We start from the raw sequence: 19,456 nt of genomic DNA, 5'->3' as shown, positions 1-19,456 counted from the left end.
GTGCCAAACCACAGGTGTAATCCACTTTACTAGGACTGCTAGTAAAGTGGATTACACCTCTGTGTGGTTCACAGCGCCAACTACTGTACAGGAGGATTCAAAAATGCAACTGGCTCCTTTAGACAAGACGTGCTGTGACATGTCAATCAGATTTCAGGGGGGTCCTCCCCTCTATCTCTGCCTCTGTCACAAAACTATTATGGGATTTCAAGGATGTCTTTTAATTAATTGAATTAATATCACATCAAGGTTCTGCTGCCATCATGATGAGCCGAGTGCCAGTTTAACAATTGTTTTTTTTTTATACTTGAAATGTCCCAGGATGTGTTCAAACAGTAAAGATAAAGCATAAAACACACTGTAGCTTGAGAATGTGCCCTTTTTTTTTTTTTCTAAAATGGAAATAATATTTCCTCAATTCCTCTTTTCTTGTGAAGAAAAACACATGCACTTGAAAAGAGGAAGGGTGGAGCACATTGAGTTTACAGCATTTGATTTGTGAATTTAGTTTTGTTGTGATTTAATCTGGTTCAGGATATAAATGTTGCCACTTGCTACAGTTTACCTCTTTTGGGGGGTAAACTGTAGCAAGTAAAAGTACTTGTTTTACATGTATTTCAGCCTCTTTACTGTAAAATGTGTGGGCAGTGGCTCACAGTTTTTTCACTCACAAATACTTCCATATTCAGGTTTTTGTGTTTTTATGGCAAATATACAGTTGTTGTGGACGTGTTGTTTTCCTTGTAGTCCATTAAAGCACATTTTGGCAGGAGTTTGCAACAGTGAGCATCACAATTTTTGACTTATTAGCCTTAACTTGTGACAAAATATTAATAAAGTAGTAGGGTGTTTTTTTCACTTTCACAACACTAACAAAAGTGTAGCCTTGGTTGTCATAGCAACAGCTCCATTCCTGCAAAGCATATTGAAAAGACATCTTTTTTTGACGTCTATTATTGTTTTCAAGAGCTCGACAAAAGTGAAGAGGTTTTAAAGGCTGACAAAACATCAGATGCATGAAGATAAAATTCAGAAAACAGGGCAGTTAAAGGGTTAGAGATATGTTGGATAAAAAGACAAACAGATATAAAATGAACAAAGTCTGTAGAATTAAATATATATATATATATATATATATATATATATATATATATATATATATATATATATATTACACATATGTATGTGTGTTTCATTTAAATCTCTTATAAGGATTCATTGTTTCATTATTACTACCCCGAGGGAAGTGAGTGAGCACTTACCAAAAACACGGCTGCTTTCAGGCACACAAGGAAAATCTCATTTTTAGCCATTTAACACAGGTGTAATTCTGTGCCTACTTCAATCTACCATGTGTGGCTACGTGTCTGTTGCTTTATCTCGCCATTAAACAGCCTTTTTACAGCTGTAAATGGGAGTTTGTGAACTACCCACACACCTGCGTACATGTGTGTCGCTTGTGTGGACAGAGAAGCTGCAGCAAACCACTGCTGCCTTCTTTAAGTTTGTGTCACTTAGGTAAATCTGAATAAAGGATTTCAAACTAAAACCCTTTGAACTTTAGTAATTGAGTGTGCCACATCTGTGTGTTTCATCTGTGGACTTTGCCGTGCAGACAAGTGTTTCAGAGCAAACGTAAGTTTCTCAAGATACTGTAGACTAAACTGAGCCGTTTGTTAAGTGGCTGAATGGTTACTGTTTTTGGGTTGTGCTGGCAGCCGTGTGCGACTCATGATGTGAGTCACAGACTATCTCTTTAAATTTGAACGTGGTTTCATTTTGAAACGTAATTGCAGAAGTGTAACTGTGACAGGATTTAGATTTAGAGGCATAGCACATGTTACACATGCTTCACCACACGACAATGAGGGAGGGGAGATGATGAAAGAGCAGGACACATTGTAGTTCTTCTTGTCTGCCTCTAGAGGGAGATGGAGACTGTTATATTAGATCAACATGCAGTCTGGCACCCTCGGGAGAAGAGGAAATGGCCCTTTTCCATGTTTTTATGATGGATTTTCAAGGCTTGTTGTGTCTGCTGTGGTTGTTGGGAGTGTAGTGGCCTTTTCTACCTGGTTGTGGCATTTATTCAGGGGTCTGAGGCTGAAGAACCCCTGCAGATACAAGCAGGTCAGGGAGCAGGAAGGTCAACAGTGGATGCTTCTTCTCTACATGTTACACCATCAGCCTGTTGACATGTGCAAACACAGAGGCTAAATGCAGGTTGTTTTTTGTTTTTTTCACGTAGCGGTTTGTTGCTATATTACTGATATCACAGCTCCTGATTCCAGGATTACAAGACCTCAGCTACACTAATCCCTTCTGTAATGCATAACTTATTACCCTGCAGACGTGCACCAAGCAGCAGCCTGTAATGACTTCTATTGTAACATCATATCAAACAACATGGCACGAGACGGTTGTGTTTATGGCTGCATTTGTATGAAGCATAAGAATAAATGTAAAGGAGAGATCTGGGGATACACGGTTATAGCCCAAGGAAGAAATCATGAGATCTTGGGGTGATCTGGATATTCACACATAAAATAATCTGTGTTATATAATCTGTAGGTGCTAAATCTTTCTTTGTCCAAGTGAATCCTCCCCCCAATGTCCAATCATAGGTGTGGAATCACACAGCCTACTTTGCATAATCTGCAATCAATCTATAGAATGAATTATTGGGGAGGTCAGGGAGCGTAACACGTATATAAATGACAAAAATCATCTATTGTGTTGCTCCCTTTGTTTTTCCACGTGAGTTCTGACGTCTGCTCGGCTTCACGTGAGACTCCGGGGTTCACGTGGACGTCTCAGTAGCAGCTGATGAAGGTGAAGGGAACATGTTATCATCCTGTAATCCAGCAGGAGCAGAAATGAAACCTGCAACATGAATGCAGTGTCTACCTTTACAGCAGGTTCCCCAATCAAACTATTGTTAAACAACAGAACATATTTAATCTAGTTAAGACAGGAAAGTGGACATGATTCATCTCCATTTAAATTTTTTCTTCTTTTGTTTGTCCGTGCTCCTGCTTTAGAAACATTTAATTATATATGAAATGTTCCTAATATACGTGTTATTATGAATGTCATCTTATTTGCTACTCCATTTTAACATACACATATATACAGCAGGGGCCAATGATCACTTCAGACCTTTTTCAGGTTACATAGAAACACACGGTTTTATAATAATTTCATTTCCATTGTCACAATTCTCATTTTTAAATGGCAATGTAACCACATTAGAATCAGAATCAGGTTTATTGCCAGATATAGATTGATGCCCAAGTAGAGAAAAAATAAATACATATTAAAGATAATTAGCTAATTTGATTATATAGATAATTAAAGAAATGCAAGAAATAAGAAAATAAAGAGTAAAGACAAATATGAATGTAAATATAAACCTAAATCTGTGCAATAAGTCACAGCAGAAGATAAAAGACAACATTTTAAATACATTTAAATGCAGGTTAATATTTCTGTGAGCAGTTGTAGTCTGAAATTCCCGAGTTGATGTTTGAGGTAATTCTCGTCCATCGCCTGCTGTAAACTGCTATTTGACGCACTGTGAAAACCTGTCGAGCATATTTTTCTGCCATGACTCGTCTCACCTCCTCAAAGAGACGAGCAATTCAATTCAACGCGATCCTATTAGCATCTCCATGGCTGCTTAATGGAAGTACGATTGTGCGATGGATTCTTCGACAAGAATTCAATTAACGTCAGATCAAAGACAACAAAGAGAGGAATCTAATAAATAAAAATGTGTGTGGAATCTTATCAATATGGAGATTGGAGATTTAACTCTCTGTCACTGAATCAGGCCTGCAAGTGCTCTCCATTATTCATGACTGCAGATTTAGCAAAGATCAAGTTTGGGCAAACTAAAATGATTGTAATTGAATTATTATCCTCCACATTTGATTCACAGTGTCAAGTCCTCAGGTTTTTATCTTTGCATGTTTTGAGTCTGGACTGGCAGTAGATGGCAGTGTGTGCGTGTGGATGATGGGGCAGCGTAGTGTTCCTGCTTTGGTCAATGCTTGTGTGAGACGGTACAGAATATACAGTGCAGCATGTGTCAGAGGTGTAGAAATAGGTCAGATTTCTGTGGGTTTTTGTGCCTGAAAACAAACTAATTATGCTAACAACATGAACAACGGCGTATAAGCAGAGACGCGTGATGGTAAATCAGGCAGAGTTTTGTGGATCTCATCAATCTTCCTCTGTCTCTCTCTCTCTGTGTCTGTCTTTCTCTGCAAGGCTTGTGCGCTGTCTGCAGACAATGCTGGTTGCCCGTGGCAACAGTTGCTAGGCGACGACTCTGGAGTGACTTCATAGCATTCTGCACGCCGTTACCGTGGCTCGTGATGAATAGAGCCAATTTCCCGTTTCCTTTTTTTCCACACACATGTGCTTTTAAATGCTAATTTACAGACGTGAACTCATCCGTGCACACCTATGTGTTGGTGCTCATGTGGTGTCGAACGTAAAGCAGCGGCTGTGAGATGTGTTTTTGAGGGAGTAATGGGAGGGATTTCTCTGATGCTGATGACTTTGTAGAATCAGGCTAAAACAACTTTCTAATCAGTGGAACCACAAAGGCGGCGTTTCTTTGGTGCAAGAGCGTTATGGAAATGACATTGATTAGAAATCCTCTCTCTCTCTCTGTCTGTCACTCCCTCTCTCCCTTGCCCACTCTCTCTTGCAATCGCTCACGTCCTAACTACAAAACCATGTGCACATTAGCCTCTCCCATCCATCTTACCCCCCCCTCCGCTCTAATTCTACGTCCCTCTGCAGTGGTGAGATAAGATGTTCCTCCTCTGAGCTGTGGTGAAGTGTGAGAGAAGAGAGAGCTTCCTCAGACCAACGAGGGCAGTCACACATAGCAAATGTATATCTCTATGCATGCGGGCAGAGGACATGTTCTCGTGTGTGTGTGTGTGTGTGTGTGTGTATGTGTGTATGTGTGTGCGCGCCTGCACTGGCACTTCAATGTGCATGAGCAGCACATTTCGCTGGATTGCCGTTTAATGAACTTTAGATTGGATGTCAGACAAATTCCCTCTGGCAACAACCAGCCCCAGCCTCTCTTAAACAAGGCCAGGACCCTTGGCTCGAGGAAGGAGCCGAAGTCGTTTCACACAGCAATATATCACAGTAAATCTCAGCCTTGGCCATGAGGCCGACACCAAACAGCAGTAACTGATTGCCCTAAAATCTTGCTGAAAGCTTGGAGAGCGAGCATGACTTGCAGACACTCAGAGTTTGACTGTGTGTGTGTGTGTGTGTGTGTGTGTGAGTTAAGGTATCACCACCGATGCTGCTCAACTAATTCCTGGATTAACCCGTCTACTTTACCGCAGCTTACCTCCAGTCTCCACCAGGAATGAGGACTATGAATATTTAATATTGTGATAATCTTGTTAATTGACTTGGAGTGTAATTAATACTCATGTTGGCCACTTTAATCCCGCAGATAACTACTGAACAGATGTGTCAATAATAGCACATGATATTATTAACAGGGATGAGCCGTTACAATACTCAAATGTTGGACGGATCAAAACATAAAATTCTGATGAACATCTGATGCAATCCAAAAAATATATATCTATATCATATGTTTGACTATGTAAAACATGTCAATAAAAGTCAGCAACAGCATTTTAGCTGAGTCATGTTATTTATGGGAGAAGAATCTTTGTTACACAGTTGGAGACTTTGAAGTAGTCTGACATGACTGTAGGTGCTAAACAAGTGTGAGATCAACTTCAGGACAGTGTCGTGGAAAAGTGTGTATGGTGTCACCCGTCATTTTTAATCTGGGTCATATACTGTATAAAAAATGGCATCCAGTTCAAAAGGTTCAAAATACTTATACTATATACAAAGTATAGCTGCAATCTATTTTTTAAATAATGATTTTATTAAACATTTAATAGTATAATAGATTATAGAAATAGATAAAAATAGAGTAATAGATTACTTATGTGCTTTATATACACACACACACACATATACATATATATATATATATATATATATATATATATATATATATATATATATATATATATAAGCAAATGACATGATTAAAGTGTGAGGGTTTTGCATAAATGTTTTTGAAGATCAACATAAAAATTTGTGCAGAATATCATCACATAAACATTGAGAGTTTCAAGCTTACATTTGCAGAAGGAATAAATATATTTGTAAATAACATAATTTACAGGGCATATATATATATATATATATATATCCATATATATACATATACATATATATACATATACATATATATATACATACATATATATATACATGTATATACATATATATATACATGTATATACATATATATACATGAAAATAACTGAACTATGTGCACATATGTTAACACGCACCAGCTGTTTGTAGCCTGATAATCTGTTTTTCCATCTCACCACCCGTGGTACAGTGGACAGTGATTTTTAGCACACACACTCATCTTGTCTCTCCAAATCCCTCCTGAGTCGATGCTGTTGGTCTGTAAAAGATGAGAAGTCCCAGTCTGGCGCATGAAAGCAACAGCAGTTCCCTCTCCTGTGGCATTGATTTAGCTGTAATGCTGTAACAGGGTCACACGTTGACTTATGGCTTCTTGTGTTCCCAGGCAGACGCCTGAACACTCACAGTAAATAATGATGAATATGACTTCTCTCTCTTTCTCTCTCTCTCTGTTTGTCTCCTTCTATCTGCTGTTTTCTCTCCACTGCGTCGCCAACCCACTTGTGTTCAATTTGGTCATTTATGATGCCGAATGTGTTTTGACATAGTCTTGCTTTAAAACCCTGCAAAATTGAAATTCCCTGGATTGTTGCATATCATACGCAGACCGAATAAACTAGAAGTAAAAGAACGATGTTTGGCTTTATAAACAGAGTCGTGGAACAGCCGCAATGGCAGATGGGAAACCTGACAAAGACCCACATCGTGTTGAAGCATGCATGAGTTGCAGCAGCAGAAAGTGAGATGAGAACCTCTTCAAACTCCCTCTCTTGCTGTGACGCAGTTTAATTGATAATCATTGCAATTAATTCCTTTTGTTTTCCCCCCGTGAAGTTACAGTCTGTTTAGCAGCAGCAGCTAATTACCTCAGCCCAATGGACGCAGTGTAATTGTAGCTCTCGATCGAAAGACAAAACAGCCCGAGAAAATTACACACCGTTTTCACATTTTGTCCGCGATGAGGCTTCACCATTGTGTTATTACATTATGCAGTTTGTGCAGAAACAATTTCATCATCTGGCTCCGGAGAGAAGTGAAATGAGAGCGCTGACATTTAAACACACGGATGAAAGTAAGAGAAGAACCGCAGGGAGTTGGAGCGATAAATCTGCAGCATCCTCTGACCAACGTGCGTCAGTTCACATCTGCCAGATGTAAAAACTCCCAAGGGATTCGGTCTGGGCTCCTGCTGGAGAGACGGGGACAGGAGAGAGGGGGAGGAGACAGACAGAGGGGGTTGGTTTAAGGGCAGTGTGGTGTGTGTGTGTGCAGTATTGTTCTGTGATTGTAATGGTTATCACCCTGTATATCACATCCTCCCATTCCATCCTTTATGTATGGCTATGTGCACGCTTCACGGTGACGGGAGGGGTTAAAGGCAGGGTCGTGTGTGTGTGTGTGTGTGTGTGTGTGTGTGTGTGTTTGCTGACAGGTTAACATTCACGGTCAGGTGATGACATACGAGGCTGTATGTTAACCACAGACATCCACATACAACTTGGTGGAAAAAAAATGTAAACAAAAACACACACAACGTAAGCCGAGCTAAACAAACACTCACTTACCACTTTATTAGGTATAATCTGCTCAGCTGTGTATAATGCAAATATCTTACAGGCCAAACACAGGTCCACAAATGAATGTACAGACATGTAGACGAACTGTGGCAGAGTTTAAACCCACAGTATGTCATTTCTGCTGCTATTGGTCTCTTAGTCGATAAACAATAACAAAACACCTAGTTTGTGACATTGGGAAGCAGTGAGGGATCATGGGAAGTCGTGATCCATTAGTGACAAACACACACCGGCTAACTAATATCTAACAATCCATCGTTGGATTTGGCTAAAGGATATCTGTCGTTTTTAGATATTTTATTGCAGAAATGTTACACATATCTTTATATGACTTGCTTGTGGTTGTTGGTCTGAGATCTACTGGGACTTTCATGGTCAACCATCAGAGAATAGTACAAAAATCTTCCAGCACTTTGGTTTCTCTCTGCAGAAACATCATGGTGAGGACATCGTTTTTGGCCAACGACAGAAAAAAAGGCAATCAATCACAAATTAAAGCCATTTGCAAATAGTTTCTTCTGTGACAGACAAACAGAAAACAAAACGTTGACATCTTTCCTAGATCGCCATCACTCCTAGAAAATTAAAACAAGCACGGTGGTTGACACATCTGATTTGTGTACAGAGGCATTTTGATTTCCATCTGTTGGTTATGCCTCTTAGAAGTGGGAGGTGACCAATGCAACAACAACAGTACATCCAACTATTAACCGAGACATGAAGAAGACCATCTCTGAATATACAACACATTAAGCCTTGAAGCATGACTTCAGCAGCCAGAGACCACACTGAGTGCTGGTTCCTGTACCTAATAAAGTGGCCGTATAAAGTGTATATACAAATGCAGACATTAGGAAAAGATGACACCCAAAAATATGTGGTGATTCTGTGAGGAATAACGGAGCCTCTGGTTTTTCTCATAAGCTTTCATTTTTGCAGACTATGAGTCAGCCGACGCTCTGAGGTCAGAGGTCAGCTGAATAATGAGATTTGAGCTCTTTGCTGTCGCCCCAGGGAGTTTGACCCACAGCTGCACTTTTACAATTTTTATGTCCTCAATAAGTGTGTGAGTGATAGTGGCTAATATCCCATGTATGTTTGTTCTTTTTTTGCCTTCTATTGTTGGTGTTAATCTGTGCGTGTGTGTTGGAGAGGTGCTGTGATATACAGCAGTGTTCTACATGAAGGTAAATTGCCTGATGTGAAGTGGATCAGGGGATGATTTAATGCCATTAATTGTATGTTGATTGGCTCAGTGCAGTGATGACGATCTCCTCTCTGTGCGTCGTTTTCTAAAGCGTCCAGTAATTATGTCTGTGTTCCGTTAAAAATGACATGAAAGGGTCTTTAGTCTTTATGCAACATCAGTGTTTGCATCACGGCTCGATATATATATATATATATATATATATATATATATATATATATATTCTCTGTACAAGCACAAACACACAGAGTGTATATGAGGCCACCGTATTGATCTTGTCCACACGTTGTTGAGCTGAGATGTCCGACCTGTCCACACCATCCTGCGATCGATGTCGTTATGACGCGGCAGGTTCCAGTCGACCTGCTTTTCTGCTGTGACGCTCGTCATATGTTCTCAATGTAGACAGCAGGCCACGGATTAGCCACTATAATACAATGAATAATCCACACATATTAAGTTTCCTATATGGAAAAAGAGCAAATTAATGTTTTTCCATGTTTTAATTAAATGTAATGAGAGGATATAAGTGTAATCTTTTGCTGCTTTACTGTCGAGTAGTGGCATGTGTGCATAGGCCCATTTTCGTATGAATAAAAACAAATGTTTTTTGGTTTTTTTAGGGTTAGTGGTACATGGTGCTTTTTGACTCCGCCCACCCTGCAACATCACTGACAGACATGTCGTGTAATGACGTCAGTATCAGAAACTTTGATTCTTAAATTTAGTTGAATAATCTTTATAAGTTTGGAAGGTTTGTTGAGGCAAAAAAAACAAACAAAAAACAAATAGCGTGCTATAACGGTGACAAATACACATTGGCTAACCAGTAATTCCAAATAATTCCATCCTCACTCTGACGTTTTATAGCGCAATTTGTAACTGGTATCAAATATGTTGGGGTTTATTTTCTTTATGTGTTAGAAACTGAAAAACTGTCACTACAGAGGAGACTTGAGAAATAAAGGTGTGTCAGCGCTTGGTGTCATAAGACATCACAGCCGTCTTCACATCTGAAGAGTATAGGCTGCAGGAATCCATGCCTATTTATTTATTTATTTATTTATTTATTTATTTATTTATTTATTTATTCCTACTACTATTAGTCTCCCTTGCGTCTCTGGTGCGCCTGCACTGATGGGCCTTGTTACCACGGCAACGGCAAGATGCGGCTCACAGCCGAGGTGATGATTCGTCTGTGATTTCCTGCACTGATAAGGGAGGATCACGAGGACACACTTTTAACACATAGAACGACCACCAGGATCCAGTGGAAGTGGACGCGCCTCAGTTTGTCCTCGGCGGCGCCGTGACACGCGAACCTTTAACAAACGCTGTCAACCTGTCGACATGCACAGTAGGTCATAGTGTAGTTGTGTAGCCATGTGATCGAGGGCATAATATGTGGAAGGGAGGAGCAAGTTTTGTGGGTGTGCGTTTGTGTAGTTTTTTTTAAAGAGGGTGACTCATGCCTTGTCTGTTAAGAGAATGGTGATCAGGTTGCTAGGCGATTAAGAGCCGCTATTGTCTGGAGGGACAAAAGTGGCCCTGAGAGTGCCCTCTCTTCTCTTTCACACACACACACACCATAAATGTACATTCTGCCTGACCCCCCCCCCTGTTTAGGAGGTTTTGGGCGGGAACAAGGAGCTGACAGTGAGCAGGGAAGCATTGTGTGCTGAGAAGGTGAGAAAGGGTGGAGGGGGAGAGAAGGAGAGAGGAAGGACAGCACGAGCAGGCGAGACCTGCGATTATTTGCCACATTGAGGGGAACAAATGTAGCTGCAGGCAGTGAGCGGGAGAGAGAGAGGGAGAGACAGCAGGGAGACTAGCAGCAGAGGAGAGAGTGGGAGGGGGAGCAAAGGAGTGGGAGAGAGACGTTGCACATTAAAACCACAGTGGTTTGTAGAGGAAGAACTGACAGGTGGACGGAGGAGAAGGACTGGAGGTTTGGCACTGCCCTCACTCCTCCTGCTTCCTACTGTGTGTATGTGTGTACATGTCTGTGACACACACACACAGACACACACAGACACACACATGCACACACAGAGAGAGTCTCTGTGTGCCTGTCAGTTGGCCAGGCTCTCTGGGTGTGGGTATAGGGAGCTCCGCTGTAGAGACGATGCTCGCTCTGAGGATGAGACAGCATTTCTAACGGGATCTATTTGGAGACTGGAATAATTCACTGACACAGCACAGGGGACCCCGAGCCCAGCAGAACCAATCCATTCAGCCATGGAGGGACTGCTGTCTCCAATGAGGACGCGGGTAGGTTACCATGGGGATTGCAGCAGCAGCAGCATCTTGCTCTTTCCTCCAACACCAGAATGGCATGTAGGGTGCGTGGTGAAATGTCTCGCACGCTGGTAAAAGGAATCAATCCGGGCTTTCGTCGCCGTGGTGATGCTTGAACTCCAGCTGAGAAGTTTCTGAGCTGCCGGCGTTGCTAGGGGCACCAGGCAGAATCCTGGGTGTGTGTGTGTGTGTGGGAGACGCAGGAGAAAACTCGGATTGTACGAAACTGACAGTGAGATACAGTTTGCATGCAGTGTGTGTGTGTGTGTGTGTGCGTGTGACTGTGCACAAATTAACGAGGGCTTTATTTGAAAGAATGACTCAGTGTTTCACAGTGGTGCCGATCTCCCTTCAGTACAAACCACTGGCCTTTTGATTTACGATGGAGAAAGGGGGAGTGGAGAAAGAGGTGCAAGGGAGAGAACTGGCTTCGGCTGGGAATTGGGTGAATGTCCAAAAGTGGTGATTCACAATTGTTCTTGTTATGCACAACAGTTTTTTTTTGTCTTTGACACCTCCTTTAGAGCGTACAACTGTGGGTTCCATATAGAACAGCCTTTATTTAGTGTGTGTGTCGCTGTCAGAGCGTGCAGAGGTTATTGTCTGCGTCTGTGTGACATCCAGCACAGCTGTGTGGACAGTAGGGACGTGCATCTCCAACCCGAGAGATTCATGTGATGCACGTCCCACTGCATTTGCAGAAACTCTCATGGAGATGCTCATGTGCGAGATACTCGGCGACTAATGTGATGCAATTATAGTGCAATCTAACAGCGACGACGACGTGAGATTGAATACGATTTGGCACAGTGTGTGATTTAATGTGATTTGATGCTTCGCAAAATTACAATTTGACTGCGGCTCACTTAGTCATGAGCAGCATTTGTAGTAGTGTTTGAAGTACATACTGAAGACACCAGCGTGAACATCCATCCATCCATCCATCGTCTACCGCTTTACCCTCACTCCCTCCCTTTCTCGCCATCCAAAAAAAGCCGGTACTCATGTGCGGCCCCTCACTCGGTCAGACGGTCATATCCTCCTCCTCCTCCTCGCTTCCTCCGACAACATTTTCATGTGCTTCTTTTTCGCCGGCTCCTCCGTGATAAATGTCTAAAATAACGCCATCGCTTCCTTGAGCAATCTGTGTTCTCACGAGACCCGAGACTTCACTAGACCTCGTGATGCTGAGGACTCGGGGTCGGCGGCCGTCAACAACAGACAGTAGGGGGAGGAGAGACGGCCCCCAATCTCTCACCATCACAATGACTCTGTAAAAATCCTGCGTAGTTCTGCTTTACCATCACCAAACATTTGCTCTATGATTACCTGGACTCTATTTTCATCCCCATGTTTGCATCTGTACTTGCTATAGAGTTATTAATAGTAAAAGTGTGTGTCTACACTCAATGCATCAATGTGAATCTGACCATCACTAGTGGACAGTGATGAGGGTGATGAGGAGTGTGTCTCCATTAAAACCCATTTGCTTTGGCCTGGATTGAATGTTTGAGATATAATAATGAGAGTTAATGTGCATGAGAGGGTGAGTTGCGTAAGTTAAGCAGTGTATGATAGAAGCTGTAATGATGTATTTAATATTTATGAAGTCATGATTAAACCTTTGGAAAGGGGGCGTGGTCACTTACATCACCATATCCACATAGTAACATTGGCTTGGAAAACATAGCTGATATTTGATATCAGCTTGGTGTCATAAACAGCATTGTTTATTTAAATCTTACTACTTTGCTCTGTTTAAGTTGTAGAATGGGTTGTATATTATGTGCATATCCTTTAAACTAGGCGATCAAGTTAATAAACAATATTCAGTTAATAGTTAAATGTGATATATGTTAAAAAAATAATAATATTAGAGTGTTAGTAACTGACTAGATGGAGATTGAAAGTGACTTAAGAGTCATTTTTGAGAGGGGTACCGAGGCTTTTTATGACGTGTTTCCACCATCGGTTTGTGGTTTGTGTCATCAGTTAAAATCTTAACCGCAGTTAATCATGAACACCTCTTGTCTCTGGTCAGACTCCTTCTGTCTGTTCTCACTAAAAGGACAAAGATCATTCCGTCACCGTCCTCCCTCACCTCCTTGTTTTATTATCCTTCTCATTTTCATTTGCATGTGTTTTCAAAATATTTTTTTAATTCAGCAGATTCCAACACACACATCCCCACTGTATATATGTGTATATATACATATATATATACATATATGTATATGTATATATGTATGTGTATGTATATATATGTGTATATGTGTGTATATATATATATGTATATATGTATATATATGTATATATGTATATGTATATATGTATATATATGTGTATATATATATATATATATATATATATATATATATATATATATATATATATATATATGTATGTATGTATGTATGTATTCTTCTTTCCCCGTGTTCAGCATATACTGTCCCACACAGGAATTTGAAGCAAAGCGTGTGCCTACCCCTTTAATGCGCTCTGTTTGTCCTGTTCATCTGTCCACCTCCCCATCTGTCTGTCTGTCTGCGCCTCACTGTGTGTTTGGCAGTTAATACGAGCTCTGTAATTGGTATTTGCACATCGGCCCATGATCTAATCCAAAGAGGAGCGTCAGCGGGCTGTTTTGGTGATAGACTTGGCTTCAAAGGTATGGCGCAGAATCAAGCCCCGTTATATCTGTGCCGTCTGCCACCGCGGCCACATTTACCCAAAAGCTGTGGGAACCATTTTCACTGACTAAATGACTTTTGCATTTATCTTCATCGGCCACATTGAGCTTCACATGGCCTGCAGTCGAGCGGCGTGTCGCAGTTCTGGCATCAAAGTCAAAGTTAGCAGATTTATGTGAATGAATCACAGCGTAGTGAGCCACACTGTGCAGGAGTCCCTCAAAGTTTACACGGCACAAACTTGCTTTCATGTACTGCTTCTAATCCTTCAGGGGGGAAAAAAACCAACAACGTTTTCATACAGTCTTTTATTTCACACAGGCAAAAAAAGGTATTTTATTCAGTGGACACGATGGGGGCCACATGGCGGAGTAGTGGTTAGTGCTGTTGCCTTGCAGTCAAAAGACTTGGGTTTGCGACCTGGTCCTTACTTTCACCCGGGTAACGCAGCGTAACGTCCTCCCACTCATGTTCCTCCACCAAGGTTTTAAGGTTTTAGAACGTCACTAGAACCAGAACCATGTCTGTCTGAAAGCAGTAAGAGTTGCCTCCCCATGGCTGGGTTTATGACTAAGGGTATTGACTATGAAATGTCAATACCCACCTCCACTCTACCACCCACTATTGATGAGCCACCGCTGTTTTTAACCTTAATAAATGATGCTGTTTTAGATTGATTTCAGGTTGTCATCTTAAGACTGCAGGCACAGAGTAAAGTTACAAAGTGTGATCTCTTTCTTTGCTCATTAAAAATCACATTTCAGCACCATCCCTGCGTCAAAACACTAAAAATATCAAATTTGGTCCGTGTGCAGCAGTATATGCCCTGAAGGTGACCTCAACCCAAAATATCAGACATAAAGAGCAAAAGCCTTTAAAGCTGCATCCAATCCTCTGCTTGCAAAAAGTCAGAAATATTGCTGAGCTGGCTTTAAAGGTCACAGTCCCTGTGCATGTTCCTCCTCCCTGTGCTTTGCATCGCTCTTCCTCTCCACTTCTGTATTTAAGATGACAGTAATGAGCAGTGAAGCGGATAAAGGAAATAAATAACAAGCGTCAGTGAGCTGTGTTGCCGTGGTGCAGTTACATAAAAACAAAGAGGAGTGGAAATCTGAAGGAATAGGCCACTTTGTTATCTTCACTCCACAAACTTTCCCTCAACCAATTTGCTGTGATTCTGTAAAGTTGCTGTAAAGACGGGAGGAAACGACAGATCAACACACACACACACACACACTCACACACACACAAAGCTCAAAGCTCTCCCTGATATCCCCACATGTGTTTAATATACATGTATGCGAATAGGAAAGCAGAACCAGGAGCTCCGGCTTCTCCAGACATTTTTGCTCTTGATGATGTGTGTGATCCTCAGACACGGCTTGTACACACTTCAGTGTGTGTGTGTGTGTGTGTGTGTGCACACGTGTGTGTGTGTGTGTGTCAACACTTCAGTCAACTCGTCTTGTGTGTTAGCAGATCAATAGAGAGTAGATTAACCCCGTCACTGCTCTATCAGTCTAATCAGAGTGACTGCTCTGCTCCTTCTCTCTCACTCCTGTCATTTATCTCGCTCTTTCAGCGCTGGGTCACTGCCTCTGTGTGTGTGTGTGTATTTATATCTTTGTGAGGTCCCATAATTTTTGCTTTTTCAGAGTCAAGACCTGGTTTTAGCGTTAGGTTTAGGTCCTTAGTTGTGATGGCTAAGGTTAGGGTCAGGGGTTAGGCATGCATTATGTCTATATCGATACAAAATATTGCAGTATTATATAGAACGATTAATCTGTCGGTTATTTTCTCGAATTAATCGTTGGTCCATAAAATGTCAGAAAACCTTAATAAATGTTGATCGGTGTTCATCAAACCTGGAAATTATGATGTTCTCAAATGTAATGTTGTGTCCACAAAATCAAAAATGACTCACTTTTGATGATTTCTTTGTTATCCAAATTGTTAACAGTCGGAAATCTTGTTTTAATCATGAAAAGAGCTTCCAACTGACTAATCGATTATCAAAATAGTTTTAGATTAATTTAGTCATCGATCAATAATTGATTAATTCTTTCAGCTCTATTATTATAATATATACTATTCTCATGGGGATGAAGCGTGCAAGTCCTGCTGAGGCAGAAACTCATCAGTCAATCACTCACACATAATTGAATACAGCAGCTTTCATACAAAGTGATTCACAGGATAAAAATAAAACAATGAACCAAACAACCCCACACCCATCACCAACACACACGATTAAAACAGTGCAAATGTAGCAGGAAGGAAGCACATGAAAGGAAGTCAGTGCCGTGTCCCAACAAGAATAGCCGTCCATATCTGTGTGTGTGTGTGTGATTGTGTTCAGCTGCCCTTGACAGATGGAGCCAATACAGAAATGGCTAAAGGCTTGAGCACACATGCGGACATGTCCACCAGTACATATTTATTCAATTAAAGCATGGCCAGTGTGAAACAACACACACACACACACACACACACACACTTCTCACCTTCTCCTCGTCTCTATTGCATCCAGATATAAAAATCACCACAAACACATCAACTTGACGTCAGCGAGTCTCACCCATCATGCATGTTTCCCTCCTCCCACACACCACTCCTTCACTTGCTCTTCCATCCGTTGCCCACCTGGTTCATTAGCAGGCAGACTGCTGTCAGGATGGTTAAGGTCGGTCGGCATGGAGGAGAGGACCAAAACAGCCAAAAGGGATGCGACCAGACCCACCTGCCTGCAGCAAACTGACTCGCTGCCTGGATGAGAATAATTGGGAAAGAAAGGCAGAGTTGGTCAGGTTTGGATGTGCAGCATGATGAGGTGGGACAGCCTTTGGCGTATAGTGCGCAGCAGGTTGGCTGGCAGCATTTAAAGGCCAAAGTAAGCACCAGAAGGAGGGGGGTGTGGAGCCATGGAGCCACATGGGGCACATGCTAACAAACACACACATACAGTACATACAAACACACACACACACACGCACACACGCACACCAACTGGCTGCAGCGCCCCATCTCGCAGCTGTCACCTTATAGCCTATAATAAGTGCACTGAATAATGGGGACACAGAGAAGCAATACACACTTCTTTCCTCTGTTTTTTTCCTCTGTGACTAATTGGAATTCTCTGTCATTATTATGGAGCTGTAACAGAGATATATTCACATTTCATGTTGACGATTCAATGAGACGACGCTCTTAAAACCTTTCAAGCATCAGTTGGTAAGAATCAGATATTTCACCCCAATTTTTCAGCCCTAATTGCAATTTTTTTTTTTCTCTTACAGCTATTGTAAATGCAGTTGGATTTGCAATCATTAATTATGTCAAAGTTCAGTTCATTATTCAGTGTAATAGATTGAAATGAGACTATCCTATTGCAAAGATGATAACTTATATTGTTTCCAACACACAGGCATTACATTTTCTCATAGAATATAGAACATTTACAAATTATTACATTGCAGCCTTTGTGATTTTCTAATTGCCTAAGAATGTAACGGAGGGGGTGCTCCTCCACTCACTCCTCCCTTTCTTAAGTTATTGCAACTATGAAATGATCTTTAGTTTGTTTGCATAGTAATCTGATCCAAGATGGCAGCGTCTGTAAAGCAAGGCCTTTGCCTGATGTACATCATCTTCTCCTTCATCTTATTCAGGAGCTTCACCTAGATGATTGAGGTTCAAGTGACACAGAGAGCAGTTTGACACACTTTCTTTGACCCAGTTATCAAAAGACAAACCAAAAACACTTGCGTTTGCATTCGAAAATCAGAAATATTTTCATAATTTCAACCGAACAGATGAATTTTGCCTCCGCGTCACACTTAAAAAATAGTCTACTGTGCTTTTGTTGTCATTCTCTTTTTATTGCATTTTTTTGCAATAAGTGGCCAAAACAATATTTCAATTAAATCAATAAAATATGAATAATGTACAAGGTAAGCTTTGGAATTAAATAAGCACAATAGACATGACACGCGATGTTTACCAGCTCCCTATAAACATGATCTCTTCCATGAGATAAGAGTACATGTTAATTAAAAAAAATATATATATATACATGTATATAAACATACATATATATATATATATATATATATATATATATATATACATGTATATAAACATACATATATATATATATATATATATGATAGTTTTACTATTAAAACAAATAACTACCATTCACTATTGTGTCGGTGAAGGGGCCCTATATTTTCAGGAATAACTACATTGTACACTAATACAAACACACCTGTACTTTCAAACCCTCCTGAATGTGACCCTCGACCTTTAAAAAGCTAATGATAGCTAAAACTGCAGAGCTGCTGCTGCTTTGCTGTAATATAACATCACTTTGGAGTCATGGAGAGAAAAAGAGAGTCAGATAATCCCACATTTCCCTGTGTGAAGCATTTCCTCTCTGCTACACATCTCCACTTCCCCTGTTTGATGATGTGGCACCGTGTGTCGTCCTCACACCATCTCTGATCTTGTCTGTAGGAGTGTGTTTCTGTGTGTGTGTGTGTGTGTGTGTGCGCGTGCCCCGCTGTGTCAAGCATGTCAAATGCACTCTTGTCCCCTTGAAGAGGCCCAAGTGATGAGATCAATCATAGCGCAATTGAGCAACCCGCGGAAAGTCACCCAGCGATGCACTTAATGTTAGGTGTTGTCATGGAAACAGAGGGTGCAGATTTTCCACTTCATTGGCTTCATCAGTCTGCAGGCATTCTTAAAATGTTTCCAAGAAACGGCAATTGAAAAGTGGGAGGAGGGGAAAATCGCTCAAGTGTCCACAAAGACGGTCAGAGGACACGTGTGCAAGTGTAGTAATGAAGACTTCACAGGAACGCCATTGTTCAAGTTATGCATTAGTGCTTTTATGTGTACACACATGCTCTATAAAGAGCCTGCAGTACTCACTTTATGTATATTGACTCTATCCGTGTAATTGCAAAGAATAAATAGTCCCATGAGATTTTATTTCCCTGTGTTGCTTTTATCCATCGGAGGATCACACTGGCAATTACACGTCCCTACACACGGATATAATTGCAGGAGTCACACACACACACACACACAAAGCCAGATTTGATGAATGAGCAGAGGATCAGTTGCATCACCCCAACAAAAGGTGACCCCTCTATTGTACAGGTATCATACATCACCTTATCAGTCCATCTACATCTAAGACTATCTCATACGCACAAACATCCACTCGCTAAGGAAATAAGAGTTCCTTTCTCCCCATCAACCCACTACCATTCATTTTTTTATCATTTCTTTTTCAGTCACATGCATTTAAGAATGTAATTTTCCACATATATAATGTCATCATATACCTCCATCCCCTACATGCCTTCCCCCCGGTTCTGAACTGTGACCTCTAC

At 41.0% G+C, this 19,456-nt stretch overlaps 1 protein-coding gene across 3 annotated transcripts in view; it reads left to right on the top strand.

Moving 5' to 3' along the window:
- The window catches only part of frmd4a (FERM domain containing 4A), a 129,487-nt gene that overhangs the window by 12,419 nt on the left and 97,612 nt on the right, over positions 1–19,456 (top strand). Inside the window, exon 1 of one of the 3 annotated variants that reach the window (XM_044035686.1) lies at positions 11,085–11,337. The exons of the other annotated variants lie outside the window; for them this stretch is intronic. Within the exon in view, the coding sequence (XP_043891621.1) occupies positions 11,305–11,337 (33 nt within the window). The 5' untranslated portion in view covers positions 11,085–11,304. Of the gene's footprint in view, positions 1–11,084; positions 11,338–19,456 lie in introns of those variants that run through there. 3 annotated transcript variants of the gene reach the window in all.

The sequence above is a fragment of the Solea senegalensis genome, linkage group LG10, assembly GCF_019176455.1.
Source record: "Solea senegalensis isolate Sse05_10M linkage group LG10, IFAPA_SoseM_1, whole genome shotgun sequence".
Lineage (NCBI taxonomy): Eukaryota > Metazoa > Chordata > Actinopteri > Pleuronectiformes > Soleidae > Solea > Solea senegalensis.
Note: the sequence above shows the minus strand (reverse complement) of the source record. Positions and strands in the feature narration are given on the sequence as shown.